The sequence below is a fragment of the Echinops telfairi genome, unplaced genomic scaffold (assembly GCF_000313985.2).
Source record: "Echinops telfairi isolate 266 unplaced genomic scaffold, ASM31398v2 ScPeMD7_2;HRSCAF=8, whole genome shotgun sequence".
Taxonomy (NCBI): Eukaryota; Metazoa; Chordata; class Mammalia; order Afrosoricida; family Tenrecidae; genus Echinops; species Echinops telfairi.
In genome coordinates this window covers 20209637-20221097 of record NW_022103898.1, presented here as the reverse complement: position 1 = coordinate 20221097, position 11461 = coordinate 20209637, and the positions used below count along the sequence as shown (strand labels likewise).

Below are 11461 nucleotides of genomic sequence, written 5' to 3'. Positions count from 1 at the left end.
GTGCGTGCTCTGCAGGAGCAAACTGCCACATCTTTCTCTAGAAGAGTGGAATGATGAGTTCAAACTGTAGCAGTTTTTTCGGTTAGCGGCCGAGCTCATAACCACCCCATTACCAGCACCCCTCATGTTTAAAATGGGGGTAATAACTGTGTCTTTGCCGACAGCGTTCTCCTGAAGATTCAAGGAGGTAAATCATTTGAAGTATTAGCATGCATGGAGACTGGGCCGTTGTACGCCATTGATAAGTGCTAAGGCTGATTGTGGTGGAGTGGTTACATGTGAGGCTGCTAACCACAACACCAACCATTCAAAACGAGCAGCTGCTCCACGGGAGAAAGACGAGACTTTCTACTTCCATAAAGAGTTACAGGCTCAGAAACTCACGGGGGCAGTTCTCCCCTGTCCTATAGGACCGCTATGAGTTGGCATTGGCTCGATGGCATGAGTTTGGTTTTTGTTTTCTTTGACTTGGTTTGGTTAGTGCTCATTGTCATTATTGGTTATCAGTGAGGATTCAGGAGATGGCTTAAAGGTTGTCTTTAAGTTCTGGACCTGTCTGTCTTTTCTGGTGTGGAGTCTTGGTGTCACGATGTCTTGGAAGTGTGTTGAGCTAGTGCTGGGCAGTGGAACAGGGGAGGCAGCGTCTTCACACAAACAGCCTAGAATTCTGAGGGGAGGCAGACAGCCACAGTGCCCTAAGTGGGGGTGTAATAGGAATATGAGCTGAGCCGGGGAGGCGGCAGAGAAGGCGTGCCCACGTTACTTTCCGGGTTGGAGGATGGCATTATTGGTTCCTTCAGTAGGATTTGCTGAGCCCTGCTCTAATTTACCTAGAGCGAGTCGGGGCAACAAGGAAGGTCATTCGAAGTTGTGGCATTGAATCTGAATGACAACAAGGAACCAACCAATATGTGCAAAGTTCCAGAGTCCAAAGTTAGGGGCACAGCCGCCATATTTCTACCCACTGCAGTGAGTTTAACATTGGAAGACAGGCAGACTAGACCCAGTAATAGCAACAGGCCCAGTGTTGTTGTTGTCGTTGTCGTTTTCCCCCCTGCCATAGGGACCCAGCCTAGGATCACCCAACTGTAGTTGTCAAGTCTCTCATAATTTTTAATCTGGAACATGTCCTTTACAAGAACAGGGCTTTTCTTCTCAAAATGACATTGACATTTCTGAAATTGAGAACTTCTTTTAATAAAAATAACATACTAAGCACAACACACGAGGGGGCTTCTAAACAGCCTATGGAAAAGTTCCACTTTCCCATGAACTCTTGGAAGCCCACTCGCAGACTCACACTCGGATTACCATTATCCCAGCGTGCCACTGGCAGCCAGCCAGCTCCCTGTCTCTAGTCAGTAACCATCAAGAGTCAGGATCAGGAACCCAGGCCTCCTGGCTCCAGAGCCAGCATCCTCCCTGCTTCCAGGGACATGTGCAGGATCCTTGTCTTTGCGATGTCAGCTGTCTCTGCAGTCCGGAACCAGCCCAGGACCAGTCACAGGTTGTGTTTGCTGGGGACAGGGGAACCAAGGAGTCAAGTCAGCAAGCGGTCTGGACACAGGCTGAGGAATCACTAGTAACTAGAACGCCTACCTCCCTGTCACCTGATGTTGGAGCATAACCCCAGCCCCTTCATGTCCCAACCCTTGCTTCCACCCATTCCTGTCTTCAATGGAAGGTAGCTCAGTGTCTGCTCCGTGCCAGTGAGTGGCCGATGGAGGGATGGGGTGACAGTGTATTGATGATTATAGAATGCCAGAGGGGAACTGTGAACACGTGCGTGGATGTGACAGAGCTTCATTCTAGTGACCCAGTGTAGTGCTGGCAGCTTTGCCTGGCCTCCTGTCTGCCTCTACCTTTGGCCAATGAGTAAACCCACCAGGTAGTCTGAGATGAGGTCTCTCTGAGTATTGCAGTGGTGCAGGTGAAATGGACTGACGTTTGTTTGTCGAGGGAGTCACGTCTTCTTTTGTCAAGAAACAGCTGCATTCGCTATCCCTGTGCCAAGAGAGTCCAAAATAGTTTGAAAAGCAGCCTAATTACCCTTCATTGCCTTTTGAGTCAAGTAGCTCTGTCCCCAGATGGCTTTCATGGAAGCCCGAGATGCACAGATGGGAAGGGCCTCGCAGAAGCCTCTGCGCCAGGGAAGGGGCCCTTTGCGCTTGGCTTTCGTAGTTCCAGCAAGCATGCTTCAGAGAGCTGTCCTAGGCTTGCTACCCACCTTGTGTCCCTGGGAGAGGAACATGCTTTTATCATCCTGGGAAAGAGCTGTTCTCCCCTCCAGCATTTTTAGACCTGAGATGATGGTGACAACACAGCCACAGCCGCCACCACGGAGAGCAGGGCGCACCAATCATAGCAGACACCTGTCCCGACCCAGGCACCCCACAGAGATCCGCAGAACGGCGCCTGACACCAACCCTAGGAGCTAGGTCTTGCGACTGTTCCCAGATGAGGAAACAGGCAAGTTCTACAGCACCTCATGACGCTTCGAGGAACGACTGCTGGTGCTGCTTAGCAGCACTCGGGTCCGCTGCCAGTTCAACATGGGAGAGGAACATTCTCTGGGAGCTCCTCTCTGTCTTGACAGAAGCTGGTCCACTTTCTGTCCCATTCCCCGCAGAGGCAGCAGCTCTCCCGTCTAGGAATCTTGAGGACAAAGGGCGTGGATGCACATTCGTAGGCTGGGCTGTCCTGCACACATCCCGTTTCCTGGAACTCCTGGTCCTACCTCCTGGAACTCTGGTTTCTAGAATGTGGTCACTCCTAGCCAGCCAGCCAGCCCTCTCTCGGGAATCAGGCCAGAGAGCCAGTGTGAGGTGCAAGTCAATGCACAGGCTCAGTCCCCAAACCTAGACTTCTTCAACTCCTAAACTAAGACCTTTTGCTTCTAAAATCTGGCCCCTTGCTGCCTCATTAAGCACCATTGAAGAAACCGGTAAAGTGGGCTGTTCACCTAGAGCAGAGAAATGAAATGGACAGTTAGAAGTGTTCACCGAGTTCATAAATTCCTACAGATGGAAGCTTTTGATCACTTTCCCGGGGCAAAGCACCCAGGATCCTACCTGTCTGAGGCAGCTGAGAGAAGCCTAGAGCATACTCGGTGTAGCAGTCAATTGGGGACCGCCTCTAAGCTAGTCAACTAAGAGTCTGGCAAGGACTTGGAGGTGAGGTGGTGGGTGTGTGTGTGTGAATTTTAAACTGAAGAGATCGGTTGAGATGGTAGATTCTCTGCTCCAGGCCATGGACTCCAGCAGCAGGCGTCTTGTAAACAGGGAGCGCTATCAGTTTGTACACGTGCCGGTGGAAGCTGTACCAAACGGGTACAATGACGTCTGTTCAGCAGCTGCTAAATGAGGACTGGTCATGAACTGGACAGTGGTGATGGATCAGGCACAGTCTGCCTCGGGGAAGGGCGTTAGATGTAGCCAGGGAAGGAAAAGAACCATAGAAAGGCCTTCAGTGCCGTTGAGGGGACCCACAACATGAGCTGCTGCTGTAAAAGAAGTGCCATTAGCCCTGACGGGAGGATAGAAGGAGGCGCCAAGACACGCATCCAATGGAAAGTCAAATGGTGGGGGAAGGGAAACCTAAGCCTAGAGAGGAGGGCAAGCATTGAACTTAAGCTCTGGATTCAGTGTAAGTGAGGTAAGGAGCCCTGCGGTGCAGTGATGCTGAGCTCAGCTGTTAACAAAAGGTTGGGGGTTCAAGCCCACAAGAAGCTCCAAGAGAGAGAAATAGGGCCACTGCCCTCAGGAAGATGAACCCACTACCATCAAGTCAGTCCCCACTTGGTGACCGCGTAGGACCGAGTAGAACTGTTCCATACGAGTTCCTGAGACCGTACAGGAGCTCACATTCTCCTCTTCCTCCCGCAGAGTGCTACGTGGGTTGAACCAGCGGCAACCCTTTGGACAGTTCTCAGTGGCACTGGGTCACTGTGAGTTGGTGGGCTGACTCTGGATTCAGGGTTGGAAATGAACTGGTTCCAGCAAGTGCCCCCCCCCACCCCCTTTTCTCTACCGCTTTCCTCCAGTTGGGAATAAAAATTCAAGTCTTTTTCATGGATGGTTGGATGGAATGATGGCTGCCATTGAGTTGACGCTGACTCGTGACGACCTGACATACAACAGAACCGACGGTTGCCCAGTTCTGAGTCCTCACAACCACCAACACGTTCAAATCTACCACTAACGCTATCGTGCCCATCCATTCCAACAGGGTCTCCCGGCCCTCTTCAGCCCCCACTCCACCAAGCACAGCATCGTGGACTCGGGGAGGGCATTGCACCAATGATGTGCCAGGGCTCACGGCTGTTTCTATGGCCTTCCCGCCTGTTGACTCGCTCTGCGATTCAAGGATATGGTGCCTGTCTCCATGTGGTAGCTTCCTGGCAGCTAAGCTCCGTGCCTGAGCTCTGGACCCTTCCACCTTTAGAGACATGCTCCTCTGTTAGGGGTTCTCTGCTTGCAAAGGGGGTGGCCCGACTGATGTCCCTTCTGTGAGTGGCAGGACTGAAGAGGGTTGTTTGATAAGGCAAGGTGCAAGTGGCTCTGGGCCTTTGGCCCTCAATAAATCCCTCTGGCCCATCCTTGCCATTGTCATCCTTGTGGTGACCCAAGGGATTAAAACATGGTGCTTTTCAACAAAAGCTACTGCCCCTTCCTTCATGCTGGTCCTGGCTTCCTTTCCTCGGGCATCTTCAGCAATGCCTGGCTTTCCCTTTTCCATACTTGCTGAGGTCCTGCACGGAGCTGCTGGGCAGGGCAAACAGTTACCATGCCTGCGCGTTCACCAAAAGATTCGGGGTTCGGATCCACTCAGTGGCAAGCTGCTTCTGCCAACTCCACCATGAAAACTGTGGCTCACAGTCCTTCTCTGACAGACGTGGGGTCGCCATGAGTTGGAATCTATATCTGGCCCTGTCACTCTGACACACACAGGAGCAGAGAGCCCATCTGTGTTCAGTGTTCCTTCCCCCCAGGGCTCAGCTCCGTGCCTGGTATTCCACAGGCACTCAGTCAATCGGTGGGCCAGGCTGAGCTGTGTCCCCTCCTCTGTCCTGGATGCTCCCCACCCCCCCAGCCTGGCCACACCTATGAATCAGGACCCTGGGTACCTGTTCTACTCAGCATGTTGTGGGGAGGACTTTGTGAATTGTCAAGCACAAACCAAACATCATGCCTCATCATAAGAGTTCAGCTGCTTTCCCCAAAAGGTCGATGGTTTGAGCCCACTGGTTTGGCTTTTGGGAGGAAGGGCTGCTTCCGTCAACCCCGTGGGGCAGGCTTCCCCTCTCCTAGGGGGCTGTGAAGAGTCAGAAGCATTGGCAGTGATGGGTGCAGTGTGTGTGGGGTGGTGGTGGTGGTGGTGGCAGTAGCTTTGAATCTTTAACCAACCCCATGACATCAGTTTTTCAGCCCAGTTAGGTAAACAAGTGAAGCCAAGAGGTTGAGTGACTTTCCCAAGGGCCTCTGGGAAAAGACAGAGTGAAATTCCAGCTCCAGTTATCTGACCAACCCAAGCACCCACACTCCTGCTCTCCCCTTCCTGTGTTTTAGCAATGCAGGAGAGAGAGAGAATGAATGAATGAATGAATGAATGAATGAATGAATGAATGAATGTGTGTATACTTACCTGGCAGGGGAGATACCATGATCATGAAGGTGGTTTTCCCAGGGCAAGGCTTATCCATTGCACTCCGGATGTGCTGACCCCTGCGATTTCCCAAATGTGGGAAACTCGACTGCATAATTTGTGGTAGTAGGGGACTGCGTTCGCGCTTTCCCCTGTAAAAAAAACAAACGCGTGTTTTCAGGCTCTGTTATGCAGAGAGCTGGTTCCACATTCACACTGGGTGTGTGTCCCACACCTCTGGTGTGGCATCTCTTTGCTGGAAGGTGGACCTGCAGACCTAGTGACTTCCTGGCTGAGGCCCTGGGGATGGAGGAAGGCATCGCTATGACGTGAGGCCCACGCAGCCAGGGGACACACCGCGGAATGTTCATGCGGCGTCTGTTTGTCTGTGCAGGTGCCCTCTCTCCACACTCAAGCACAACAACATGCCCTTCAATGGCGAGAAGCAGTACGTGGGCGAGGACCAGCCAAGCGACTCAGACTCCTCCCGCTTTTCCGAGAGCATGGCTTCCCTCAGTGACTATGAGTGCTCCAGGCAGAGCTTTACCAGCGACTCCTCCAGCAAATCCAACTCTCCTGCTTGTAAGTCGACGGGGGCAAGGGACGCTGCTCCTAGACTCCAGGACTAGGTTTTAAAACTTGGAGATGAGTGGGAACAAAGCACAGCCCCCCCACCACCACCACTCTCCAGTGGCGTCCAACCACCACTGCAGAGGCCTTGCCACTGTTCTGCGTACACTCTCGGGACTCGGTAGCCCTGGATGCTATAACCAGCTGGTGGCACGTTTGAGCATCGTCTCTAAGCTGCGTAGGTTTGCCTGTCAATCAGGCCCCCCAACCTTACCCATCTTCTCTCCCACGCAGTCGCCAATGACTCTTTGTGGAGATCCCTTCTTGCTTCCTCCCCCAAAGATCAGTCAGTCCAGCATGGTCTCTTCTGATTAGTTCTGAACTACACTGCAGTCAGCTTGCCTTCAATTCAAGGGCCAGGTCCGAAGCGAGAGAAAATAACGGGTTTCGAAAATCTCGCTGTGCAAGCCTCAGCCCTGCAAGGTGCCGAGAGCAGGGGATGCGTGAGAGGAGCGGCCCTCACGCAGGGAGACAGAGCTAGCCCTATTTGTGCGGAACATAAAAATGTGGAAAGTGGCTGTTTTTATTTTTCTATGAGCATTTTAATTGGCGTTTGTGTAAGAAACAGTACGCCTTAAGCTGAAAAAGCAAATAGTACACCTGAAACAGACAAAGAAGAAACTGATATTTACTACAAGCAAATGGCCACTTTTAAAAAGTGTGCTCATCCGTACCTACTTTTTTAACATTTCCATCACATGAAAGAAGACTTGGAAATGATATGTATGCTGTTCTTGTTGTTAGGTGTCGTGGCGTCTGTTCTGACCCACAGTGACCCTGTGTACAGCACTGCCTAGTACTGTGGCATCCTACTAACTCACTGTTCTCCACCTTGCTCCTGCTGCGACGGCCCTTTCATACAGGTCCTCATGTGGTGCCGACCCCTGACCATAACATTATTTTGATTGCTACTTCATCACTGTCATTTTGCTACTATTATGAATCGGGCGACCTCTGTGAAAGGATCAGTCGAGCCCCAAAGGGGTCACGACCCACAGGTTGAGAACTGCTGTCCTAATAGTTCTTATGTTTGAGCCCATTGTTGGAGCCACTGTGGCAATCCGTCTTGTTGAGGGCCTTCCCCTTTTTTGCCGCTCCTCCACTTTACCAGACATTCTGTAACATGCATATGTATAGCGAAAGGAAGCTATGACCCACACTATCATCTGAAGACAATGACTGCCGATGCGTTGTCATGTCTTCATCCCATCTGTGATGCTACTGTGTATAAGATGTTTTAATGGAAAGGCAGCCAGCCCCGAGTTACGAGCAGGATGAGTTCCTACTTGTGTCTCTGAGTACGTGGGATTTGTGGGTGAGTTAGAACAAGTGCATACACGTCTGATTTAGGTTTACTTCAGTGCAAGAGCAGGAGAAAGATGAGGCTTTTTACTCCCAGCACAGGTGCAGTGGCCGAATCCCACAGGGGCAGCTCTCCCCTGTCCCGTAGGCTCCCTATGGGTCGGGGAATGACTCCATGACAGGCAGTTTGGGTTTTAGTGCCAGATGATACAGGAGCCCTGTGGAAAAGGAAGGTGAGTGCTGGACTGCTAGCTGCAAGGTTGACGGTTTGGATCTACCAGCTGCTCTGTGGCGAAAGATGAGGTTATGTAGTCCCATAAAGAATTACAGCCTTGGAAACCCAGGAGAGTGTTGCCTTGAGTCAGAATCGATTTGATGGCAGTCGTTTGGTTCAGTGCGAGAAAAGGCTCAACATCTTTTCAGTGTCGTAAAAGCTGCATGTGTAGCAAACGAAAGTGATTATGATGAAGAGTTTGTTGCAGATAGGATTGGCTCATTCACTACAAAGTGAGGGCAACGTTCCCTGAAGTTGGGGGCTTATAACCTGGAGACTGCCTGTAATATTTTTAGACTCCTTTTATTTATTATTATGTACATGTTTTAGTTTCAATACTAGTTGTAGCTCAAACATGTATGAGTTATACGAGGTTTTATAGCATAGTTTTTTGACTACTAACTGCTTTATCTGAGGGCAGTGGTGTGTCATTAGTAGAATTCCCCCTTCTCTGCAGGAGACCCTGTTAGCGTCTCTCTCGATGCACCTCGTGCACAGCCATCATCCATCTGTGAGCGGAGGCTTCAGTGTTGCTATGATGCAGAGCAAGTGTGGGCAGAGCTTCCAGACTGAGAGACTAGGAAGAAAGGCCTGGTTGATCTCTTTCCAAAGATCACCCAAGGAACCCGCTGTAGACAACAGCGGTCCGAGCCACAGCCCATCACGAGAGTGGCACAGGGTTGGGCTGCACATGCGTCACCATGAGTTGGGTCTGACTTGATAGCAGTGCTAATGACAGTGCTGCGCTGCCTCAGGGAGTGGACATGTGCTCAGGTGACCACTCCACCGCTTCGTCAGTGGACTTCACTTCTTCCCAAGTCTCCTCTGTTGCAGGTTCGACTTTGTGAGTGTCTTGGTGCACAAAGCATTTCTGGGAATTCCTTCAGATATAATTAATTGGGGACCAAGAGCACAAAGGAAAGTCTTATTAGGGCAGAAATTTGGGGCTGGGGGTGGAATTTACCAGCAGCCACTTCAAGTTTCTGTGCATTTTCTCACTCTGTTTTAAATGGAGTTGACGCATCTGGCAACACAGTGCCTTATATCCTGGAGAAGGTGTTACCAAGTCTATGTGCCACTTCTTTTCTCTCTCTTTCTTTCTTTCTCTTCTTCTTTGCTTTTTATTCATTTATTTACTTGGTAATTAAGTATTCCTATCAGTGCTGTTGTCTGAGGTCATAATGTTTAATGCACAGAAGCTGAGTGATCCAGCAGGGACTTCAAAGAAGACAGGATATATTAGGCTAGGAGAGTCTGTACGTGTCACTAGGATTCTTTCCCTGTTACTTCCTACTGCGAAGTAGATCAGCTTGCTCATCTGGTTTATTTTATTTAACTCGAGTGATCTGCATTCTCACTGGGTTTTTCTTTCCATGTAATCTGAGGGCTACGCTATGGGGAGGCACGCTCTGCCTCAATGAAGGCAGGTGACTCCCAGCGGACGAAACTAGAAGCTGAAATGAAGCATTCTACTTCTAGAAATTGTCATTTTAAAAATGAATGGCTTTATACAGGTTCTGTGCATATTAATGAGAACTCTGAACTACAGAATAAAGAGTTGTCTCATCAAGCTCCTCTTTGGTACACATAATAAACGAGGAGAAAACATCTGTAACAGAATAGACCTCTATTAATGTGATCTCAGAAACATTTGAGAACTTAGTTATCAAATGACTTTTCATTTTTGAAGTTTTTAACTATCTATTTTCATTTTAGGAAAGGACTCCCAAAAGTCTGTGGGGGAAATGGAATGAAAAGATAGTAGATTTTACCCCCAAAGTCTTTGAAGTCTCTTTACTTGTAAAACACACATTGAAGTACTAACTCTGCCTCAGGGGCTTTCCTGGGAAGACTCCTGTCTTGTCACAACGGTGAACGGGCTTTTGTTTTCCTTCCAGCGACGAGCCCTCCCAGGGTTGTGACATTGGACGAAGTGATGGCTGCAGCGAGGAGCTTATCAGACATGACTCTCGCTCACGAAATCGCTGTGAATGAGAACTTCCACTTGAAACAGGATGACCTTCCTGAGAACAGGTGACATGGGACAGTCTGCTGGGCATAAACCTTGCTGAAGATTCTGTGTCTCTGTCTGTCTTTCTCTCCTGTGCATGTGTTGATACCAATTCCGGAAGGTTCTTGGGTAATCTCATGGGCGCAACCATACTCGGCTCTTCAGTGAGGGTTTGTATGGGTGGTCAGAATCCTCATCATCATTAGAACTCAGTCGAAATGTCAGTTACTCTGGGAAGGTTTGTCAGACATGACTGAACCTCATTTTATGAAAGAAAGAAAGACACAGAGTTGACCCTGATTCATGATGACCCCTGTGTTGGAGTCGAACAGCATACCATAGAATTTTCAATGGCTGATTTTTCCAAAGTATATTGCCTGGCCTTTCTTCTAAGGCTTCTTTGAGTGGACTTGAACCACCAACCTTTTGGTTAGCATCCAAGCATATTAACCATTTGCTGCACCATCCAGGGTTGCTGCTGACTGCACGGTGGTGGCTCTGTGCCACTCAGTCGATTCCATCTCATGGCAACTAGTATGGGCAGTGTTGAACTGCTCCCTAGGTCTCAGCAGGATTGTCTCAAGAGACGGCACCACCAGGCAGGTTCAAATCCCTAGCCTTCGAGCTAGCAGTCAATCACTTCCCTATGTGTACCCCGCAGCTTTCCCAAAGGACATGAAAGCCCTTCCCATTGGTGAGATGTTTTATGATTTAGGTGCAATCTCATCCCTCCTCACTTGATCAAAAGCAGCACTAAGGGAAGAACTGTGAATGATTTATTGCTCTGACCCCCCTGCTTATCATGCTTGTGGCGGGTCCTCTCGAGAGATCTTTGCAGATTGATTTATTAAAATCCGATATTCAGAGTGTGATGGTTAAATGCAGCTTAGCTGCCAGGTGCTAAGAATCAGTGTCCTGGAAGCCTGCAGACGGAGACTCACCACTGCACAGCCACCTCCTGGTCAACTTCGCCTTTGGGGGCCCTTTGTCAGAGCCACGTGCTGACCCTGCAACGACAGAAAGAGACCTGAGGGTGTGACTACAGATCAGTCCTGGTTGATAAGTCCCGAGGTGTTTACTCTCTGAATTAAGACAACCAAGATCCCGTTGAGAGAATTCCTGGTTTTTTTAAACCAGGAAAGTACGTGCCTGTCATAGTTTTCCTTCTTTTAAAATGTGGCCCAGAATCCTGCTAGGGATATTGTGCATAAGAACCATTCGTCTTTGGGACCCTTGCTCACTACAGTAAGTGTATCTGTTTTTGGTTTTCTGTGGTAACTACAGTTCACTGGACTGCTGCACCCAGATTCTTAAACTGTGGGCCATGTCCCCACGTGTGGCCACGTAACTGAATGAAGGGGTTAGAGAAATTTGGCAGCAGTGAGAGGATTCTGAATGCACAGCAACAAAAAATTAATTTGAAATCAAAACACGGAGGAATCCGAGATGTTTTTGCCCATGTTGCAAATTTCTCAGGCGAAAAGGGGTCTCAGGTGGGAAAAGTTGAAGAAACCATCTCTGACCTAGACTTCAATCCAACCCGGTCTCCATTCTTATCTGCCCCCGGCCAGCCTCCCCATGCCACATGGTAGCCTTTGCAT

General features: G+C 49.7%; 1 protein-coding gene and 1 non-coding gene across 2 annotated transcripts in view; both read left to right on the top strand.

The window, feature by feature from the left end:
• Positions 1–5635: 5635 nt before the first annotated feature.
• LOC115870876 lies at positions 5636–5798 on the top strand. The gene has a single exon (XR_004046974.1). It is a non-coding gene; the product is annotated as a U1 spliceosomal RNA (small nuclear RNA).
• A 243-nt stretch (positions 5799–6041) lies between these two features.
• TCP11L2 (t-complex 11 like 2) overlaps positions 6042–11461 on the top strand; it is a 36034-nt gene continuing 30614 nt past the window's right edge. Inside the window, exons 1-2 of the mRNA XM_004700332.3 lie at positions 6042–6225; positions 9748–9883. Of these exons, the coding sequence (XP_004700389.1) occupies positions 6069–6225; positions 9748–9883 (293 nt within the window). The 5' untranslated portion in view covers positions 6042–6068. The remainder of the gene's footprint in view (positions 6226–9747; positions 9884–11461) is intronic.